Here is a 23,180-nt window from a genome sequence, read left to right as displayed (position 1 = left end):
GAGTTATGGCGGGGACGTAGGCAGCATTGGACGAACCTCGATCACATTTCTGGTGTCTGCTTTTAATTTTTGCATTTTACATTTCAACACTTGAATGTTTGTGTGTTTTTATTGTGAATGATCGAGTTTATGATTATATAAAAAGACTCTAAGTTTGTGTAACACTGTTTGTGGAATTTGGACCAAATCTAGGAGAAATTTTTAAATACCCAATTCACCTCTCCTCATGGGGAATACACAAATTTCAACATATTATTATTTTAATATTTATCGTATTTTGAAAGTCATTTTCCAGTGCTACATGAACAATTTTATTATATATGAACATTGAAAAATAATAAAAATGTTTTTAAATGATTTTTTTTCAAAATTTTAAAAATATTATGGATATTTTTTAAATATAATTTAAATCTACATCATCATTTTATTTTATTTTTGATTCAAAATTATGCATAAAATGAACTATTTAACTCATAGAAGTTACTTCATATTAAAGTATTCTAGAGCAAGTTATTAAAACAATTGAAAATCATGAAAATGATTTTTTTTAAAAATAATTGAAAATTAACAGTAGAAATAGAAATTTTTTTCAAGCAAACAAGCTGTTATAATGAATCTCTCTACTCTAAAAACCAAACGTCAAGCCGCCTCTATGGACCACCGTCATCCTAGGCTTCTTTCTTTTGCAAACGCCAAGCCGCCTCGACCACCGTCATCCTAGGCTTCTTTCTTTTACAAACGCCAAGCCGGTCCCCTCCATATTGTCTCAACTCAAACTCCGAATGCCTCCCTCCCTCTCTCTCTCTCTCTCTCTCTCTCTGAAAGTCCCGGCAAGTTCCCAGTCCGATCTAGTCCCTCAAACGGCGTAACGCCTCGCCTGAACGGCTGGTAACTCTACCTTATTCACTGATGTTTGCTTTTACAGCTTTCTTTACTCTAGCATTCATCTAATTTGAATGGATTGTTTGTTCTGCGTCATCGTCGCTCGTTCTATATTCTCATGTGGATTGAGAAGTGTCGACAGCTCAATACTCAATCAACTGTCTGTTTTAGCTTGTGGGTTTATTAATATTTATCATTCAGTTATGGGCCTTGTGGTTTGCAAGATTTTTTTTTTGGTTAGCAGCACTTAATTTTCCTTCTATTGATGATCATATTTAGGGAAAGGAAGAAATTGAAGATCTAGAATCATAAATTTAACTATACTGCATAACTTTTGTCTCCTCCTCTTTTCCTCGCATATGACGTGACGTTCCTTTTTCTGTTGTGTCTCATAAATAGACCAAACACAGAAACGCAGGGGCTGTTTGGTCTGGTTCTTGTAAATTTTTTTTTTCTATTTATGTTATAGAAAAGAATAAATTACCAAAACCTTCTATTTAAGGTAATAGTTGATGTTGGTTTTCAACTGTTTTGCCAAAAATTGAAAATCAGATTTTATAGTTTTTAGTTATTCTAGCAATCTGTGCTTTAATATCTAAAATTTACTTTTAGGAAATTCATTCACTTTATACATAAATATTAATTATAATTAAAATAAATAGACTAATTTATGTTATATTAAAATAAAAATATCCATAAATTTTCTAAAATATTTAAAAATATATTAATTTATTCAAAAACTATTTTTTCTATTTTCAATTGTTGTGTAAAATAGGAGTTCTTGGTGAGTTTTGATTTAGAATAATTAAGTACAAAATTTAATAATTTTACTTCATTGTAGTTTTTTAAAATTTGTATTCTTTTGTATTTTTATTATTTTAATAACTTTTTAATTGTTATTTAGTTCAAGGACAAAAATGAGCATTTGTTCAATTAGTTTTGTAATTTTTTTTTAGTTTTGAATTTTGAGAATATTAACTAAATACGTTACTAGTTTTTGGTTTTTAATTTTTATTTTGGTTTCTTTTCATTTTCGTAATTTTTGATAGTGATACCAAATGACCCTGTATAGTGTTACGTTTGGGGAATCATATATGAAAATGTTATTTCACTTCTTGCTCAGCATGTAAAGCATTACTTGAAGAATTTAATACTACCAAGCTCCTGCAGGCATGGTGAAGAAGCATGTTAATTTTTAAAATATCAAGCTATGTGAACATTTTACAACATGATAAGTGACTAATTTATCTATAGAAATATTTTTAGGTTATTAACCACAATTAACTAACATAATTCTGCTTGTTAAATGTATTTCAAGCAACTCTTTCAGGAAAATTTTTTCTCCCTTTTTGGGCACTTGATACTCGTTAAGAGTATCGGGTATGGTACATGGTTGTGTCTCATATTTGTAATTCAACAATTCGGTAATGTTTATCTAAGAAGAATAAATTCTTGTAATTGAGTTCCCCAAAATGTTCAGAATATATTCTTTGTCTGGCAACCCATCAATACCTCATTTTGGTGATCTATCATGCAGATTCATATACACTCACTTGTTAGATCAGCTCTTCTCTTAAAAAATTTAAGTTGATAGGTTGTGGGCCAACAATGTATATCAAGTCATAGCACTCTCCTGCACGTGCAACCTAATTGAAGCTGGAAAAGTAAATAAACAATGATAAAAATAGGCAAAAGGAATATGGGCCAAGTCTTCATGGCAACCACAGTTACAATACCTTGTTAGATCACCACACAACGTGAAAGCTTATGCTTACATACTGTGAACAAAGTATGACAAGCCTCAACACAATAAAAATTCTGAAGTTATTAGGACAAGTTAACAGTCTTGTGTGGAATTATTGTTCTTTAATAATGTGTATCAATTCTTCTATCTATTCCTAGCCTTGCTACATTGTTCTTCATGATTTCTTATATTAAATAGCGTGCTCCAACTAGCATCATCCACTCATCTCTAGATTAGAAGGGCTCCACAGAGTTGTGCTGCATCAAATGAATTAGCTATGATGTATTATTTTTATTTTCAATCCTTTCGTTACTTCTCATTGGAAGATTGTGGTTTTTTGCCGGCTTGGGATACACAATGGGAGGTAGCTCTCTCTGATCCCATACACCCTGCAACCCTTGTTGTGAAAAACAAATTGCACAGCGGAATATTTATAAGATCAAACACACAATGCAGTTCTTAAATGATGACTATATAGAACAATCCACAACCATAGGAAATTTATGAAAGCAATAACAACATATAACACAAGGAATTATGTGGTTCGACAATGCATACATTCACAGGAGCAAACGGTAAAGATTCACTATCTTCTTGTCCAAATTACATGAACAATACATCATCCCTCTCAACTATCTTACATATACATTTGAGACAACGTATATATAAAGTTCCCGTAGGTTTTCCCTCCAAACTCCAACCAAATTAGCATTTCCTTATTCAACTTTGAAATCTGCGTTGGGTTCTCTGAGCCAAAGCGTCGACGGTTTTAGACAGAATGATAATTCATTCAAACATTGCCCGATGGTTTGTCCTGCTACACTTTGATTTCTTTTATACTTTCCCTTTGTGTATGCTTTACACTCAGTATGTGAGTTACATATCACAACAATCTCCACCTTGGCAAACATACGCCCCTTAGGAGAAATTGAAAACGTGAACCCGTTGCTCCACCTTAACCTTGGGACATTAGGTTGGGACCACCTCCCGTCTAACAATTGGAGACAAAAACCATGTCCAAGCAAGGCTTGAACTTGCTTGTGGCAGCTTCGGCTTCTGCCAACAGCTCTGATTCAGTTGTAAATGTAGCAACCTGAGACTGCACCTTGGGCTTCCAATAATGCATTCCCACAATAGTAAACACAAAACCTGCTGTAAACCTTCTATCATCAAAGCCCCCTGCATAGTCTTCAACAAATCTCACAACTGACGGACCACTCTACTACCTGCCGAAGCACCCCATTGCACTAGCATAGGGGACCTTTGACATATCCCTGATATCACTGTCTGTCCTTGGGTACCAAGCGGTAGAAATTTTACATTGATTCTCCACAGAAACCCTTGAGATGGCAAACAAAGTCTCCTTGCAGTTCTATCCACCAAGCCACCCTGAGATACATCAATCTCCTTGCAGCTCTATCCACAAAGCCACCTTGAGATAACACTAATCTCCTTGCAATTCTGTCCATGCGAATTTTCAAACCAAAACCTTTCTTTGCCGTAACCAAAACCTTCATGTCAAAACATTTCAACAGAGTTCCCAACTGATTAGCCTCAGTCAATGCCTTCCTAGCCAATTACATGTCATTCACAAACAACAGATACATCATTCCCTTACACCCTCTCACCCTCTTCCATCCTGGAAGTTCCACAAACTCCTACATCTGGTTTTTATGCAATACTTCCATTTCTTCCACTATAACACTCATCCATCTATTTTTCCTTTTGTTGTGCACGACAATTTGAAAAATAGTAGGAACCTTACTACTGGTAGTAATGAATGTATAAAACACCAGAATGCCAAATTTATACCTGAATGGTGGTCCAATAGCACCTGGGCTCATCGTGATCTTGCTGGTTTCATGAGTTGACACTCGCTGCAATATGAATAATGTCATTTCTGCCCTGAGTCTGTAGCTCCATCTGCATCACATGCCCATTTATATTGTGATACTATTGACCTAAGATAGAACTCCCTGTATTTTTGTCCTGAGTATCTAACTCCACTTGAATTACACGTTTGCTGCTGCTGCTATTTTTTGGCATTTGTTTCTCTTCTTTTACTTGAGTACACTACCCCATGGTGTTCTCACCAAAAGTCATGTCTCCATTGATCACCACCTTGTTTGCCGTAGATCACCCAATTTGAACTCACCTTTCTTATACCCCAAAAAGATGTACTGTCCGGACATAACACTAAGCTTAGATCCTACTTCACTAGAAATGTGCACCTATGGACATCCACTCAAACCCGAGTAGTATACTGCAAAACCTGCCCAAAATTCTCCTACAATTTTCCCATCTAGTGATACCTTTGGCGATTAGTTAAATGCGAAAAATGCAAAATGCGTAATACTCACTGACTTTACCAAGAAGTTCTCTTCAAGCCTTGCATATAGTCTGCCCTGCTCACAAAACTCCTTGAACTAAACCAGCATACTCAGTCCCAATGTCTGACCTGAGGATCTCTCTTCCGATCTGGCTCTCCACCTCAACTATAAGTTAAATTTGGCAAACACCTCAGACTTGTGCCACATAAGATACACCAAGACTTTTCGTGATAAACCTACAAAATACATATGTCTACCTCGATGCTACCATCACCGGTCCCCAAACATCTGAATATATGTACTCACCCAGATGTCCTAATCACATATGCCACAAAACATCTGACTCAGATTCTACAGCCGCAGCTCCACCTACAACTTTGATGCCCTGCAGTGCATAGATATTGCTCGCTACCTTTTGTCCTTTTATCACCATCAAGTCGCCTTCACACACTTTCATTTCCTTAGTTTCAGACTTGTAACTATATCCGTTACAATTTAAAGTGCCTAATGAAATCACATTCTTCCTTAGATTCGGTACATGCCTTACATCACATAAGATTCTCACAACACCATCATACATTTTGAGTATATGTGGGAATGGTGAGTAAATTAGGAAAGTGGGTAAAAGTAGAAGATTGTATATTATTCTGTTGGGAGATTGTTTCCTTATTTAGAATATTTGATTGTATTATATATTGTAAGATTGGGATGTACATAATTTAGAATTCAAGAAATATAGGAATTGAATTCCGTTTACATGGTATCAGAGCTAGGGTTTCTCAATCTTAGCTAACTATGGCTAGCGGCACCGTCAATAGCAGAGGGTCGACCTCTTCTGAAAATATTGACGGCGACCCATAGGCCACATCCTTTGGGGGTTCAAATGGGCTAGACAACACAGCCTTTCCACTCTCAGTGGAGAAGTTAAATGGAAAAAATTTTCGTGAGTGGGCTCAATCCATAAAATTGGTAATTGAAGGAAAAGGGAGGCTAGGTTATCTTATTGGCCAACGGAGGAAACCAAACTCTACCGACGTTGTAGCCTTGCAAAAATGGAGGTAAGAAAACTCCATGGTCACCGCTTGGCTCGTCAACTCGATGCAACCGTCAATCAGGAAAATCTACTTGTTCTTGCCAACGGCGAAGGACATCTAGGACGCTGTTCGTGAGACATATTTCGACGTCGAGAGTTACTTGCAGATCTTCGAGATCAAGACCCGATTGTGGCAGATGAGGCAAGGTAAGAGAGGCGTTATTGAGTATTTCATGGAGATGACTCATCTCTGGCAGGAGCTTGATTTGAGCATCGAAGAGGAATTGGAGTGCTCCGACGACAATGCACGATACAAAAAACGACTTGAAAACGAACATGTTACTCTGAGCATCTAGCTTGTCTAATGAGGCACTTGTTGGATTACCACTTCACCTAAAAGCTCAAGATGGTAGGTTGTCGGCCAACAATGTATATCAAGCTTTAACACTCCCTTCCACATGCAGCCTGACAACACGTGGATAGATAAACAAATGATAAATACCAATTATAGGGAATGGAGTTATTTTTTAAACTCCACTAAATAAATGCAAGCTATAAAACTAGAACCCAAGACCTGGTAACCAGCTTCGATATTATGTTAGATTCCCACTTTACTTAAAACCTTAAGCTGTTAGGCTGTGGGCCAACAATGTTTATCAAGCTTTAACAGAACTATTAATCCCATTATTTAGAGGTGGGAAAATTTTAGCTGAACCATGATTCCATGGTTTTTTTTCCCCCTCCACTAAAGGGCTTTTTGCATAAAATTGTTGTACCTTGTTTTCTTTTTTTTTTCTTTTTGGATTAAAAGAAAAAAAGGAGAGATTTATTGAAAAGGAAGAAAGTACTAAGAAGAGCATAAGAAAATCCTCAAAATAGAAAAATATCGAAACAACAATGCCCACCAATCTCACTTCAAGTATAAATGTTAAAATCCCAAGTATTTTTGTGTATAATGAGTAAACTAGGATAGTGGGTAAATGTAGAAGATTATATATTATTCTGTAAGGGGATTGTTTCCTTATTAGAATAGGTGATTGTATTATAAGATTGGGATGTACATAATGTTTAATTCAGAATTGAATAGAATTGAATTTAGCTCACATGGTATCAGAGTTGGGTTTCTCAACCTTAGCTAATTATGGTCAGCGGCACCATCAACGGCAAAGGTTCGACCTCTTCTGAAAATATCGACGGCAACTTAGAGGCCACATATGTTAGGGGTTCTAATGGGCTAGACAACACAGCCTTTCCACTCGCAGTGGAGAAATTAAACGGAAAAAATTTCCGTGAGTGGGCTCAGTTCATAAAATTGGTAATTGAAGGAAAAGGGAGGCTAGGTTATCTTACCGGCGAATGGAGGAAACCAGACTCCACCGACGTTGTAGCCTTGCAAAACTGGAGGTCTGAAAACTCCATGGTCACCGCTTGGCTTGTCAACTCGATGTAGCCTTCAATCGGGAAAATTTACTTGTTTTTGCCGATGACGAAGGACATCTAGGATGCCGTTCATGAGACATATTCCGACGTCGAGAGTTACTCGTAGATTTTCAAGATCAAGACCCGGTTGTGGCAGATGAGGTAGGGCGATAGAGGCGTTACTGAGTATTTCATGGAGAAGACTCATCTCTGGCAGGAGTTTGACCTGAGCATCGAAGAAGAATGGGAGTGCTCCGGCGATAGTGCACAATACAAAAAATGACTCGAAAACGAACGGGTCTTCAAGTTCTTGGTCGGCCTCAACCGAGATATGGATGACGTACGGGGAAGAATTCTTGGCCGATGACCTCTGTCATCAACTTGAGAGGTGTTTGCCGAAGTAAGGAGGGAGGAGAGCCGACGACGTGTGATGCTGAAGCCACAGGCGGATCATGTTGGGCCTGAAATACCAGCCCTAAATCCGAATAGGCCTGACGTCTCGGCCCTAACTTCAAAAGGCCTGGCAGGATATGGGCAAAGATCACAAAAAGGCAAATTATGGTGCGAGCACTGTCGAAAGCCAGGTCATTCAAAAGATACCTGCTGCGAGATTCATGGAAAACCTGCAGATTGGAAGTCAAGACAATATCAAAAAAATCGTGCGTATCAAGCTACTACTGATAGTTCAACTGAAAAATTACAAGGCGAAAAATCCAATAATACCACTCCAAGTAGTGCATTCAGCCCTGAGCAGTTGGATCGGCTATATAAAGTGATTACCTCAATTCAAACATCAGGTCAGTCTTTCACTGGTTCTCTAGCTCACCGAGGTAATTATTTATCAGCCTTAAATACTATATCCTGTCACAAATCACCATGGATAATTGACTCGAGTGCATCTGATCATATGACTGGTTCTTATCAATTGTTTTCATCCTATTCACCATATGCTGGAAATCTGAGAGTCAAAATTGTAGATGGTTCTCTCTCACCAGTTGCCGGTAAAGGAAGTATTCGCATATCTGACTCCGTAACCTTAAAATATGTCTTGCATGTTCCCAAGTTATCTTGCAACTTGTTATCCATCAGCTAGTTAACAAAAGACTCCAATTGCTCTGCTAAATTTGTTTCATTACATTGTGTTTTTCAGGACCTATCATGGGGGAAGACGATTGGCATTGTTAAGGCGTATGAGGGACTCCACTACTTTGAGGAGGCAAGCTTGAGTGAACAATGATTATTGCAATTTGTGATTCTGCATCTATTTTTAGAGATAATGAACTTTTGTTATGACATTCTAGGATGGGTCACCCAAATTTTCAATATTTAAAATGTTTGTTTCCTTCTATCTGTTCAAATAAAATGTCTTCTGAGTTTCAATGTGAAGTGTGTGAGCTTGCAAAACATCGACGTGCTTCTTTCCCAACATCCATATACAAATCATCTCATCCATTTACTATGATTCAACAGTGATTTGTGGGGATCTTCAACCTCAATCGCACCCATACGAAATGGTTTGTTACTTTTATTGATGACCATACTCGTCTTTGTTGGGTTTACTTGTTGAAAAATAAAACTGAAGTCCGTTCCATTTTTGTCAGTTTTCATTCCATGATTCAAACACAATTCCAGACTCACATTCAAAATTTACGTACTGATAATGGTACGGAATATTTTAATGATATTCTGGGAACTTATCTTCAAGAAAATGGGATTGTTCATCAGAGTTCTTGTGTGGATACCCCTCAACAAAATGGGGTTGCTGAACGAAAAAACAGACATATACTTGAAGTAGCCCGGGCATTGATGTTCACTACAAACATGAAAAACTATTTTAGGGGAGATGCCATCTTAACAGCTACACATCTCATTTATCGAATGCCGAGTCGAGTACTTTCCTTTGCCACTCCCTCCAGAAATTCCAGGAACATTTTCCTACCTCTGGACTCCCCAGCAGTATTCCGCTGAAAATCTTTGGCTGTACGACATTTATTCATGTTCATGCTCACCATCAAGATAAATTGGATCCTCGTGCCGTTAAATGTGTCTTTATTGGTTACTCCCCTACCCAGAAAGGCTACAAATGCTATGACCCTGTCTCAAAGAGAATGTTTGTTAGCCTTGATGTCACATTCTTTGAAACCACTCCTTATTTCCCAAAGCCCTCTCTTTAGGGGGAACAATGGAGTGAAGATCGGTTCTTTGACTTCCTTACCACTGACTCTGTGCCATCTATTGAGTCTCCTATTACTTCATTCCCTAACCCATCTACTGAGCCTCCCATTGCATCACTTCCTGACCTGTCAAACACAAAAGAGCACTTAACCTCAGGGGGAGATGCAGGAAAGCAAAACAATACAGACATACTTGTTTACTCAAGAAAGGCAAACACAAAGAACTGGGATAATCTCATACCTGAGGCACCAAAAGCGTTGGAACCGGTGATGGCTCCGAACAACCAGGAGTCCACGCCCAATCCCGATGTGGTAATAGATAGTCATGCGCTCTCTTCTGATAATCCTATACCTGATGACATAAATTTACCTATTGCAGTCAAAAAACAAATCAAGTCATGTACTTAATATCCCTAGTCTAAATACATGTCTTATTAAAGTTTGTCTACAGGATATTGTGTTTTTGCCTCTAACCTTGATAGGATGAGAATTCCAAAGAATATTCAGGAAGCTCTAGAAATACCTAAATGGAGGGAGGTTGTCGTGGAGGAAATGTGGGCTCTGGAGAAAAATGGGACTTAGGATGTAATGAATTTTCTGAGAGGGAAGAAGCCAGTTGGTTGTAAATGAGTCTTCACGGTGAAATATAAATCTGATGGGACAGTTGAATGATATAAAGCCCGACTCGTTGCAAAAGGATTTACACAGACTTATGGCATTGACTATACGGAGACATTTGCATTGGTGGCAAACTTGAATTCAGTTCGGGTCCTCTTATCCTTGGCAACCAACTTAGATTGGCCACTACAACAACTTGACATTAAAAATGCATTTCTAAATGGCCAGTTAGAAGAAGAAGTCTACATGACAATACTACCAGACTTTAGCAAGAAAGGTGAAGAAAACAGAGTGTGTAAACTCAAGAAGTCCTTGTATGGACTCGAGCAATCTCCCAGGGCATGGTTCGACACATTTGCAAAAATAATAAAGAACCAAGGATATTGACAAGGGCAATCTGATCACACCCTGTTCTTCCAATAGTCTAAAAGAGGTAAAAAGAACAATTTTAATAGTGTATGTTGACGATATAATCTTAAATGGGGATGATATAGTAGAGATGGAAAGATTGAAAAAAGTTCTAGCTATTGAATTTGAAGTTAAAGACTTGGGACAAATGCGGTACTTCTTGGTCATGGAAGTTGCTAGAATGAAAAAGGGTATTAGTGTCTCTCAACGAAAGTATATTACTGATCTCCTAATTGAAAATGGTTTGCTAGGATGCAAACCTAGTAAAACCCCGATTGAAGCAGTAAAGAGGGTCGAAGACTGTGGAATACCTGTTGAAAAGGAGAGGTATCAGAGGTTGGTTGGTAAGCTAATCTACTTATCACATACCAAACCAGATATTGCATTTGCGGTTAGTGTGGTAAGTCAACACGTGCATTCACCAAAAGAAGCTCATTTAGATGTTGTATACAAGATCCTTCAATATCTCAAAGGCTCCCTAGGCAAATGACTCTTCTTCAAGAAATGTGAAAGTAAGGAAGTAGAGATCTTTACAGATGCAGATTTGACAGGATCAGTGGAAGATAGAAGGTCCACCACCGGTTATTGCACATTTGTCTGGGAAAATTTGGTAACTTGGAGAAGCAAAAAACAAAATGTAGTGGCTCATAGTAGTGTCGAAACTAAGTTCAGAGCAGTTGCTCAAGGAATATGTGAAGGACTGCGGTTACGAAAGCTCTTGGATGAACTATAGGTTCTAGTAAAATTTCTTATCAAACTCTATTGTGACAACAAAGAAGCCATCGGTATCTCTCTCAATCCAGTTCAACATGATAGGACTAAACATGTAGAAGTGGACCGACATTTTATCCAAGAGAAAGTTGAAGAAGGAACTATCAGTATGACTTATGTACCTACCAAGGAACAAACTGCAGATATCTTAACGAAAGGGTTGGCACGACAGAACTTTGATGATCTCATTAGCAAGTTGGAGATGATTAATATCTATGATCCAACTTGAGGAGGAGTGTTAAAATCCATAGTATTTTTGTGTATAATGAGTAAATTAGGAAAGTGGGTAAATGTAGAAGATTATATATTATTCTGTAGGGGGATTGTTTCCTTATTAGAATAGGTGATTGTATTATAAGATTGAGATGTACATAATGTTTAATTCAGAATTGAATAGAATTGAATTCAGCTCACACTAAAAAAGACAACCCTTTGAAACAAACAGCTCTAGAATTTTGTACCTTGTCAATTTGTGGAGTGGCTGAACTTTTTCTTATTATTTTTGAATATTTACATTTGTGGTATTTTAGTCAAAAGGAAAAAGCGTTTTTGTTGCATTGTTGTGATTGTCTAGGTAACTTCCCTACCAAGTATAGTGTGATTTTCTAACAAGGGGACATTCTCTCTCATTCATAGAAGTAGGCCAAGTAGATAGACTGAAATGCTTGAAATATCGTGCTGATGCTTCAATCTGCATGTTTTTCACAGAATGTGTTGTCTGATTTTTCAATAATTATTTAAATTTCTCTACACTATTTCGTAACTGTACATTTATTCCTCCATATGCAACGGAGAAATTATGAGTAAAAGCCACTCCTTCAGTTTGCATGTCAAATGTAGGTGCATCTGATTTAATGGTGTTACCTCATGATTTGTTGCACTCATGAGATCCTCACTTTGTATTTCCCTGGCAGTTACTCCATGGAGTAGTCAAACCAATTGCATTGTATTATTTTTTTTTTTCCTGAATGGTAATGAGTTGTGGTCCTTGGGTGGGGAAAAAGGCATTTCATTTTCATAATTGCGCTTAAGCATTGTGAACTTGTTCACAGATTGCTGGCGGCAGCATATCCCTCTAACTAAATAGAATTCTGGGAGATGGATTCAAAGATGGTCATACACAATGGTGGATGTCATTGCAGAAGTGTGAAATGGCAAGTGCAAGCACCAACTCATGTTATAGCTTGGAACTGCAACTGCAGTAACTGCTCCATGAGGGGCAACACTCACTTCATAGTCCCTTCTAAAAGTTTTGAGCTTCTGGGAAACTCTGAAGAGTTCCTTACAACCTACACCTTTGGTACTCACACTGCAAAGCACTTGTTCTGTAAAGTATGTGGCATAACCTCCTTTTTTATTCCAAGAATAAACCCAGATGGGATTGCTGTTACATTCAGATGCGTGGACCCTGGGACACTTGCCCATGTTGAGATTAAGCATTTTGATGGGAAGAATTGGGAAAGCTCACAGAGTCAGACGGGCATTGCTTCGTGTTCGAAGGTTGAGACTACAGGGATAAATTGATCTGTCCATCAGAAGCATATAAGTTGGTTGAAGACCAAAACAGTATCACAGATTTTGTTCGCATTATAAGCATATAAGTTGGTTTAAGCATACGATATTGGTTGGAAGTCCATTAGAAGTGTACGTGTTCAAATATTGCAGGCAGCAACAATGGAAGTCTGGAATGAATATTGGGTGTCACTTTTGGCCGACTGTCTTTTTATTTCTGCACTGTAATTGTTTTATGCATGTGTGTTTTCACCTAAGAAAACAGCCTCTTTTTAGTGGGGTTTTGTGCTATTTCATTTCTGAACATTTGGTTTGAATCATTAAATTTAGTACGGTTGGATCAAAGACTTTCTCGATTCATGGTCTCAAGAATTTGAACCTCCTTGTTAAGAGCAAAACATACAGCCAGTCTCATTTTTCATATTTTATTCTGAGCTAAGTTATTCTATTGTACTCTCCCTCTAAAGGATCTCAATTCTAAGCGTGCCAGGATACAATGAATAAGGCTTACTGGCTAAATGCTCTGGTTGCGCTAAAATTCAAACCAATTGCATTGTATATATATATTTTTTTCCTGAATGGTAATGAGTAGTGGTCCTTGGGTGGGGAAAAGGGCATTTCATTTTCATAATTGCACTTAAGCATTGTGATCTTGTTCACAGATTGCCGGCGGCAGCATATGCCTCTAACTAAATAGAATTCTGGGAGATGGATTCTAAGATGGTCATACAAAATGGTGGATGTCATTGCAGAAGTGTGAGATGGCAAGTGCAAGCACCAACTCATGTTATAGCTTGGAACTGCAGCTGCAGTGACTGCTCCATGAGGGGCAACACTAACTTCGTAGTCCCTTCTAAAAGTTTTGAGCTTTTGGGAAAATCTGAAGAGTTCCTTACAACCTACACCTTTGGTACTCACACTGCAAAGCACTTGTTCTGTAAAGTTTGTGGCATATCCTCCTTTTTTATACCAAGATCAAACCCAGATGGGATTGCTGTTACATTCAGATGCGTGGACCCTGGGACACTTACCCATGTTGAGATTAAGCATTTTGATGGGAAGAATTGGGAAAGCTCATACAGTCAGACGGGCATTGCTTCGTGTTCGAAGGTTGAGACTACAGGGATAAATTGATCTGTCCATCAGAAGCATATAAGTTGGTTGAAGACCAAAACAGTATCACAGATTTTGTTCGCATTATAAGCATATGAGTTGGTTTAAGCATACGATATTGGTTGGAAGTCCATTAGAAGTGTACGTGTTCAAATATTGCAGGCGGCAACAATGGAAGTCTGGAATGAATATTGGGTGTCACTTTTGGCCGACTGTCTTTTTATTTCTGCACTGTAATTGTTTTATGCATGTGTGTTTTCACCTAATAAAACAGCCTCCTTTTAGTGGGGCTTTGTGCTATTTCATTTCTGAACATTTAGTTTGAATCATTAAATTTTGTACGGTTGGATCAAAGACTTTCTCGATTCATGGTCTCAAGAATTTGAACCTCCTTGTTAAGAGCAAAACATACAACCATAGTCTCATTTTTCAAATTTTATTCTGAGCTAGGTTATTCTATTGTACTCTCCCTCTAAAGGATCAATTCTAAGCGTGCCAGGATAAAATGAATAAGGCTTACTGGCTAAATGCTCTGGTTGCGCTAAAATCGTATTTGCATTCAAGTGATCAATTTTTCAATATATTTTAAATAGTGCATGCACACATATATTTTGTGTGCGTGTACAACACAAAATGGCATTTCAGTTTTGTTATAATTTCATCAAGTTCTTAGTTTTCAGTATGGAAACTCAATCTTGGACAAGCTAGTCACTATTCCCAGTCAATTCAACTCAATTGCAGCGTTGGTTCATTTTGTGGTACAGAATATAATAAAAATAAATTAGTTGTTATGTATGGATATAATAATTTAAAAAAGCAAAAAGAAAATAATATTTTTTAATAAATGGCTGCACAAATTATGATATTTCAAATTATAATGTGATAATGCTCCACTTGGACTATTAAAAACATGTCATGGGGAAAGTATTGTAATAAAACTTTGAATTGCTAGATTTAGCGTTACGGTTGATTAGGGTGTTACCATTTCTTGTAACTACGTTTATGAAAAAAAGAAAGATCAAAATAGAGCACCACTCGAATCAGACTGCTCTTAAAATGATATGGCCTGGGTACCAACTAAAAGGAAAACATCTTCCTACTCCAGACCAGAATGCTACTATTCGAAAGGTATCCTGAACGCAGATCAGCAGCACATGGAATAGAAAACCAAATTTGGGCGAAGGGAGGTGATTGGGATGGGATCATTGATGGATGGCAATTTTAAGAAACTGTAATTCTTGTCTTGGCTTCTCTATGTTGATCCCTAAGACTTTGGTCTCGACTATATGGAAGTAAAGAAAACTCACGACTTCTACTGTTGTTCCCTAGTCTTCTTTAATATGGATTTCATGGACGATTCTTCTTAAAAGGTAGATTGGACGTGATTTGACCTGTTTACTAGCCTGAATATATGTCGTGTGTTTCATCTGTTTTTCCCCCATTGTCTCTGCGAGGATCTTTGAATATGCCTCAAATTCCTAATTTGACTAGGGAAGCTAGTTTTGAAATTTTCAAATTTTAATTATTCTTGTTGAGTATGAGGTTCCTAATTTTAATTTGTGTTTGAGGGACTAGAGATTCTTAGATCAGGGGAATTTTAGGTTTTATGGCTCTATAAATATGAATATTGAGGGTATGCGATAGAGGTCAAACATTTGAAGGGCACAGATTTGAGGGTTTGTCTGGGTTGGGCAGAGAACCGAGGCTGAGGATTTTTGTTTTGGTACTCGTTGTAGCCTAGATCTTTGTTGATGTTAGTCAATTTTCATTTTCACCTATGGACATGGGCCAAGCGGAAGTTCCAAACGACGCTAAATATTGTGTGGTATGCAAATATTTTCTTGTTAATTTGTTGTGTGGTTTGTTGTGCTTCTTGTATTGTTTTTGACAAAATGGTTCCCTGAACTACCATGCTTATAGCGTGAGAAAATATTGTCAATTGTGATAATTAAGGCATCACTGATGTCTCAAAGAATTGAATCCTTCATGACAGATCCACACATATTGCTATCAGATATAATTGAATTTAAAATGTATTAATATGAAATTGTTGATTAACTTGAAAGTTATTGTCAGTCCCTCCTCATATGGGACCCAAAATTCATTTGAAAATGGAAAAATAAAGTTTGGTTTGCTTTTGCAACCCACCAAAGTCAGTAGAAGAGGGAAGGGTGAGAGACAGTGTTTAGCTTGAAAGAAACAGAGGGTTTTGGCCACTGTAGAAGGGCGGTTTTTGGTTTGCATGCATTAGTTGGCTCTGATTGGATGGTAATTTCAACCCTGTTTGAAACAAAATCTTGAAGGGTATTTTGCTGGAGTGTTGTGCTCCAAATCCTAGAGTTTTGCCACCTCTGCTGTGGATTTGCTAGAACCACCTTCTTTGCAAACTTTTCTCATTATTTGTCGCCAATCTTTAGTGATATATTTTCTGTCTTGGTTAGCTAAAATTGCTATCTTTATGTTATTCTGAGCATCTAGCTTGTCTAATGAGGCACTTGTTGGATTACCACTTTACCTAAAAGCTCAAGCTGGTAGGTCGGCCAACAATGTATATCAAGCTTTAACACTCCCTTCCACATGCAGTCTGACAGCATGTGGATAGATAAACAAATGATAAATACCAATTATAGGGAATGCAATTATCTTTTAAGCTCTACTAAATAAATGCAGGCAATAAAACTGGAACCCAAGACCTAGTAATCAGCGTCAATAGTATGTTAGATTCCCACTTTACCTAAAACCTTAAGTTGTTAGGCTGTGGGCCAACAATGTGTATCAAGCTTTAATAGAACTATTAATCCCATTATTTAGAGATGGGAAAATTTTAGCTGAACCATGATTCCATGTTTTTTTCCCCCCTTCACTAAAGGGCTTTCTGCATAAAATTGTTGTACCTTGTTTTCTTTTTTTCTTTTTGGATTAAAAGAAAAAAAGGAGAGATTTATTGAAAAGAAAGAAAGTACTAAGAGGAGCATAAGAAAATCCTCAAAACAGAAAAATATCGAAACAGCGATGCCCACCAATCTCACTTCAAGTCTAAAAAAGACAAGCCTTTGAAACAATCAGCTGTAAAATTTTGTACCTTGTCAATTTGTGGAGTGGCTGAACTTTTTCTTATTATTTCATTTTTACATTTGTCGTTGAGTGCTTATTTTAGTCAAAGGAAAAAGCATCTTTGTTGCATTGTTGTGATTGTCTAGGTCACTTCCCTACCAAGTGTAGTGTGATTTTCTAACAAGGGGACATTCTCTCTCATTCATAGCAGTAGGCCAAGTAGATAAGCTGAAATGCTTGAAATATCGTGCTGATGCTTCAATCTGCATGTTTTTCACAGAATGTGTTGTCTGATTTTTCAATAATTATTTAAATTTCTCTATACTATTCTGTGACTGTACATTTATTCCTCCATATGCAACGGAGAAATTATGAGTAAAAGCCACTCCTTCAGTTTGCATGTCAAATGTAGGCATACTTTCTGCATCTGATTAAATGGTGTTGCCTCATGATTTGTTGCACTCATGAGATCCTCACTTTGTATTTCCCTGGCAGTCTTACTCCATAGAGTATTCAAACCAATTGCATTGTATTTTTTTTTTTTTTTTCCTGAATGGTAATGAGTAGTGGTCCTTGGGCGGGGAAAAAAGCATTTCATTTTCATAATTGCGCTTAAGCATTGTGAACTTGTTCACAGATTGCTGGCGGCAGCATATGCCTCTAACTAAATAGAATTCTGGGAGATGGATTCTAAGATGGTCATACACAATGGTGGATGTCATTGCAGAAGAGTGAAATGGCAAGTGCAAGCACCAACTCATGTTATAGCTTGGAACTGCAGCTGCGGTGACTGCTCCATGAGGGGCAACACTCACTTCATAGTCCCTTCTAAAAGTTTTGAGCTTCTGGGAAACTCTGAAGAGTTTCTTACAACCTACACCTTTGGTACTCACACTGCAAAGCACTTGTTCTGTAAAGTATGTGGCATAACCTCCTTTTATATTCCAAGATCAAACCCAGATGGGATTGCTGTTACATTCAGATGCGTGGACCCTGGGACACTTACCCATGTTGAGATTAAGCATTTTGATGGGAAGAATTGGGAAAGCTCATACAGTCAGACGGGCATTGCTTCGTGTTCAAAGGTTGAGACTACAGGGATAAATTGATCTGTCCATCAGAAGCATATAAGTTGGTTGAAGACCAAAACAGTATCACAGATTTTGTTCGCATTATAAGCATATAAGTAGGTTTAAGCATACGATATTGGTTGGAAGTCCATTAGAAGTGTACGTGTTCAAATATTGCAGGCGACAACAATGGAAGTCTGGAATGAATATTGGGTGTCACTTTTGGCCGACTGTCTTTTATTTCTGCACTGTAATTGTATTATGCATGTGTGTTTTCACCTAAGAAAACAGCCTCTTTTTAGTGGGGCTTTGTGTTATTTCATTTCTGAACATTTGGTTTGAATCATTAAATTTAGTACGGTTGGATCAAAGACTTTCTCGATTCATGGTCTCAAGAATTTGAACCTCCTTGTTAAGAGTAAAACATACAGCCATAGTCTCATTTTTCATATTTTATTCTGAGCTAAGTTTTTCTATTGTACTCTCCTTCTAAAGGATCAATTCTAAGCGTGCCAGGATACAATGAATAAGGCTTACTGGCTAAATGCTCTGGTTGCGCTAAAATCGTATTTGCATTCAAGTGATCAATTTTTCAATATATTTTAAATAGTGCATGCATACATATATTTTGTGTGGGTGTACAACACAAAATGGCATATCAGTTTTGTTATAATTTCATCAAGTTCTTAGTTTTCAGTATGGAAAGTCAATCTTGGACAAGCTAGTCACTATTTTTCTAAGAGACTCTCGGCTGTAAATGTGTGAATATCCTAGAATATTTAGTTTTTTTAGAAGTTAGCATCTTTGGTTCTTTCCTTCTTGGTTCTTTCCTTCTATTCTTCTGCTGTACATCTATTTATACAGACCTATACCTATGTTATGACAAATGAGAATTATTTTCACAAGAAGCTATCTCATTCTAGAAACACTTTTTTTGTTGTTGAAGAAACAGTGTCTTGAAAGAAACAGAGGGTTGGGGCCACTGTAGAAGTGCGGTTTAGGTCTGCATGCATTAGTTGGCTCTGACTGGATGGTAATTTCAATCGTGTTTGGAACAAAATCTCTGGAATGTTGTGCTCTGAATCCTACAGTTTTCTGCTGTGGATTTGCTACACTACCTTTGCACATTTTCTTGTTATTTATTGTCAATATTTTAGTGATATATTTTATGTCTAAAAGCCAAAATTTCTATCTTGATGTTATTCTGAGCATCTAGTCTTGTCTAACGTGGAACTATTAATCCCGTTATTTGGAGATGGGGAAATTTTAGCCGAACCATTGTCCCATGGTTTTTTGTTTCCTTTTCATAATAAAGGGCTTTCTGCATAAAAATCTTGTACCTCGTTTTCTTTTTGGATGGAAAAAATCGAGATCTATTGAAAAGAAAAAAAATACTAATAGGAGCATAAGAAAATCCTCCTTAAAACAGAAAATATCAAAACAGTGATGCCCGCCAATCATGTTGCAACAAACAGCTGCAAAATCTTGTACCTTGTCGATTTATGGAGTCACTGAAATGTTTCTTATTAGTTCTAAATTTTTACATTCGTGGTTGACTGCTCATTTTAATCAAAGGAAAATGCATTTTGTTGCATAGTTGAGATTGTGTAGGTGACTTCCCTACCAAGTGTAGTGTGATTTTCTAACAAGTGGACATTCTCTCTCATTCATAGAAGTAGGCCAAGTGGAAAGCCCAAAATGCTTGAAATGTTGTGTGGATGCTTTGCTTGATCAATCGCTTGTGTGATTTGATATGCTTCAATCTGCATGTTGTAGCATGTGGTTTTTCATAAAAGGTGTTTTATCTGATTTTAAAATTTTCTCTGAACTATTCCCTCACTGTACAATTATTCCTCCATATGCAATGGAGTAATTATGAGTAAGCCACCTAAAAGCCACTCCTTCAGTTTGCATGTCAAATGTAGGCATACTTTCTGCATCTGATTAAATGGTGTTGCCTCCTGATTTGTTGCCCTCATGAGATCCTCACTTTGTATTTCCCTGGCAGTTTTACTCCATAGAGTATTCAAACCACTTGCAATGTGTGTTTTTGTCAAAATGGTAAATAGTAGTTGTCTTTGGGTGGGGAATAAAGCATTTCATTTTCATACTTGCACTTTAGAGTTGTGAACTTGTTGACAGATTCCCGCCGGCAGCATATTCCTCTTAACTAAATAGAAGTCTGGGAGATGAACAGAGATGGTCATACACAATGGTGGATGCCATTGCAAAATTGTAAGATGGTGAGTGCAAGCACCAACTCATGTTATAGCTTGGAACTGCAGCTGCAGGAACTGCTCCATGAGGGGCAACACTCACTTCATAGTCCCTTTCTAAAAGTTTTTGAGCTTTTGGGAAGTTCTGAAGAGTTCCTTACAACCTACACCTTTGGCACTCACACTGCAAAACAAATCTTCTGTAAAGTTTGTGGCATAACCTCCTTTTATATTCCGAGAAGAAACCCAGATGGGCTTGCTGTCACATTCAGATGCGTGGACCCTGGGACACGTACCCATGTTGAGATTAAGCATTTTGATGCGAAGAATTGGGAAAGCTCATACAATGAGACATGCATCACTTCATGTTCAAAGGTTGAGACTGCAGGAATAAATTGATCTGTCCATAAAAGTTTGTTTAAGCATACAATATTGGTTGGAAGCCCATTAGAAACATACACGTTCAAATATTGCAGAAGGCAACGAATGAATATTGGTGTCACTTTAGGTTAAGTGTGTTATTCCTGCATAGTAATTGTTTTATGGCGCGTTTTCACCTAAGAGAACATATTTCTCCTTTACTTTATTTAGGGTGAGTTTGACTTTCCATTTTTTTGCCTAAACCTCTAATTCTAAAAGTAAAAGCTGAGTCACATGTGTTTGGTATACAGTTTTTCCAACTTCTAAAAGTCAGCTTTTAACTTTTTTTTTTTAGCTTTTAAAAATTACAAATTTGAAACTTAAGTTAAAAGTTAGCTTTTTCTCTAAGAAATTATTATATTTCATTGTTGTCCTTAATTTTTTTAAAATATTATAAAAATTTCAATGTATTAATTAAATTTTCTAAAAATACATATCTATTTTAGTCGTTTCAAATGCTTTTAGGCACCTTATAAATATTTTATCAAATATTTAAAGCTAATTTTTTCTTTCTAACAATCCTTTTTTCACTTGGGAAACTAAATATTATTAAAATAATATCAAAAAGTTTCTTTTCATCTGCTGCTTTTTAGACATCTTTTTAAAAAGAAATTGGGGATCAAACTAAGTTTTAATTTCTGTAGATTTGACTTGAATCATAAAGTTCAGTAAGGTTGGATCAAAGGCTGCATGACTTCTCTGAAAGCTGCTCTTAAATGAATGCACAAAGAAGCAAAAGGCACAGGTGTTCAATCTGTGGCTAATTAAATCTGTCTAGCAGTTGTGGTGTATCACATTTGGCATTTCCGAAATAAAAAGAAATTTGACAAAAAAATCATCTTACCTGAAGCTGTGTTCAAAGTGACACAGGTTCACACGTATAGAACAGTGTATGACAAATTTCCTCATTTTTCTACTGGTTGGGGGACTAGTCGCATTGAAGATTGTCTGTAAGGTACTGTTTCCTACAGTGCTGATTGAGCTGATTTGGGGTGATGAGCAGTACATCCTGCCTACAGTACTGTGCTCTGATTGCTGTGTTACAAGGGGATTATACTGTTTGAGTAGTGGGTTGTAGGGCTGTGTTTGTCTGATATTCTGGGAATATAGCTGGTTACAGAGTTGACTTCCTGCAGCTTCAGATTCTGTATTTCTGAATTTGCAGCTTCAGGTTTTGGGTTGGTTTTTGGAGTCTGTTGGACTCTGCTGTGATGGTCTTCCTGCTGATACATTTCTGCAGGTCCTAGTATTGCAGCTTTGATTTTGGTGCTGATTGTGCTGTTTGGGGTGAAGTTCAGTACCTGTCATTAATTGGTGGCTTTAGCTGATTTGAAGATACAGTTCTGATTGTGGTCTGAGCCATTTGCTGCTCTGATTTTTCTGTTTCTGCTGCTTCCTTGATGGTTTTCCTTTATCAACATGGATCTCTTTCTGAAGGTGGCTCGAGCAGTTTTGATGGTACCTCTTTGGGCCTTTTAAGTTTTACTTATTTTTTGTCTTTTGACTGTTATGATTAGTTAGGCCTTTGTGCCCCCGGGGATGCCCCGGTTGACTGTAATTACTTTTTTGTGTTGTTTGGGAGCTTTGCTTCTGTACATATCCATTTTTTTATCAATATATTTTACATTTACGGATAAAAAAAATAAAAAAATAAAAAAGGCTGCGAGAATTCATGGGCTCACAAAAACTTACCTCCTTATTATAGAAAGCAAAACACCCAGCCTTAGCCGCATTTTTCCATATTTTATTCTGAGAAGGATTTTTTTTGTGTGGTTGGTCCCTCTAAAGGATCGATTCTGAGCATGTTTACCTGAGCTAAAATCATATGTGCATTCAAGTGATCAACTTTCAATATATTTTAAGTAATTCATACATACATACATACTAGCATTTTAGTTTAATTATTATTTAATTATGCATGGTAAGTTCTGTAGTTTAGTTTGAAAAGCAATCTTGGAGCTAGTTCACTATTTCCACTCAATTAAACTCAATTGCACCTTCTTGAATCATTTACATTACCATTTACGTTGGTTTAGTTTGTTGTATAGGATATAATAGAAATAAACTAGTAGAGTTGTGTATGGACATGATAGTTTCTAGAAATAAAAAGAAAATATTTTTAAGAATAAAAGACACTAATCTTTCCTAAGATCTAGTAAAAAGATACTGTCATTTCCTAAAATTTTGAAAATTTCATGAACCTTTCTTTAAGTTGCAAAATTTTTCAAACCTCTCCTTATATCTGATTTTTAGGACACCAACACTTCAAAATTTTATTATTTTACAAAATATGAGACTAGTATCTTTTTAGAAGGGAGATTTGTAAAATTCTCAATATCTTAGAAGAGGTAAATGCTCTTGGAAGCCTCAGGATCAATATTTTTATCGGATTAACGTAGCCAACCAACCCAAATCC

The 23,180-nt window shown here is 37.0% G+C and overlaps 3 protein-coding genes and 1 pseudogene across 6 annotated transcripts; all 4 read left to right on the top strand.

Annotated features, from left to right (window-relative positions):
- The first annotated feature begins 747 nt into the window (after nt 1–747).
- LOC131159390 (uncharacterized) lies at nt 748–13,236 on the top strand. Of its 2 annotated transcripts, XM_058114269.1 has the most exons (3): nt 819–888; nt 8,559–8,624; nt 12,432–13,236. In XM_058114269.1, exon 3 carries the CDS (start codon nt 12,478–12,480, stop codon nt 12,901–12,903), a length of 426 nt encoding a protein of 141 aa, XP_057970252.1. In that variant the 5' UTR covers nt 819–888; nt 8,559–8,624; nt 12,432–12,477; the 3' UTR covers nt 12,904–13,236. The 2 variants fall into 2 exon arrangements, with proteins under 2 accessions (XP_057970250.1, XP_057970252.1); XM_058114267.1 differs by lacking the exon at nt 8,559–8,624 and having other exon boundaries at nt 748–888.
- On the top strand, nt 749–14,358 carry LOC131159391 (uncharacterized). Of its 2 annotated transcripts, XM_058114271.1 has the most exons (3): nt 817–888; nt 8,559–8,624; nt 13,554–14,358. In XM_058114271.1, the coding sequence occupies exon 3, from the start codon at nt 13,600–13,602 to the stop codon at nt 14,023–14,025; it is 426 nt and encodes a 141-aa protein (XP_057970254.1). In that variant the 5' UTR covers nt 817–888; nt 8,559–8,624; nt 13,554–13,599; the 3' UTR covers nt 14,026–14,358. The 2 variants fall into 2 exon arrangements, with proteins under 2 accessions (XP_057970253.1, XP_057970254.1); XM_058114270.1 differs by lacking the exon at nt 8,559–8,624 and having other exon boundaries at nt 749–888.
- A 671-nt stretch (nt 14,359–15,029) lies between these two features.
- Nucleotides 15,030–18,499, top strand: LOC131159389 (uncharacterized). 2 transcript variants are annotated; one of them, XM_058114265.1, is made up of 2 exons: nt 15,030–15,374; nt 17,696–18,499. In XM_058114265.1, exon 2 carries the CDS (start codon nt 17,742–17,744, stop codon nt 18,165–18,167), a length of 426 nt encoding a protein of 141 aa, XP_057970248.1. In that variant the 5' UTR covers nt 15,030–15,374; nt 17,696–17,741; the 3' UTR covers nt 18,168–18,499. The 2 variants fall into 2 exon arrangements, with proteins under 2 accessions (XP_057970248.1, XP_057970249.1); XM_058114266.1 differs by having other exon boundaries at nt 15,030–15,829.
- Nucleotides 18,500–20,186: 1,687 nt separating this feature from the next.
- Nucleotides 20,187–20,814, top strand: LOC131160795 (uncharacterized; annotated as a pseudogene).
- The last annotated feature ends 2,366 nt before the right edge of the window (nt 20,815–23,180 follow it).

This window comes from Malania oleifera, chromosome 7 (assembly GCF_029873635.1).
Source record: "Malania oleifera isolate guangnan ecotype guangnan chromosome 7, ASM2987363v1, whole genome shotgun sequence".
NCBI lineage: Eukaryota > Viridiplantae > Streptophyta > Magnoliopsida > Santalales > Ximeniaceae > Malania > Malania oleifera.
The sequence above is the reverse complement of the archived record's forward strand: the minus strand, read 5'-3'. Positions and strand labels throughout refer to the sequence as shown.

Coding starts and splice junctions, on each gene's coding strand:
- LOC131159389 (XM_058114265.1), top strand. CDS start 17,742: ATGGATTCTAAGATGGTCATACACAATGGTGGATGTCATTGCAGAAGA.
- LOC131159390 (XM_058114267.1), top strand. CDS start 12,478: ATGGATTCAAAGATGGTCATACACAATGGTGGATGTCATTGCAGAAGT.
- LOC131159391 (XM_058114270.1), top strand. CDS start 13,600: ATGGATTCTAAGATGGTCATACAAAATGGTGGATGTCATTGCAGAAGT.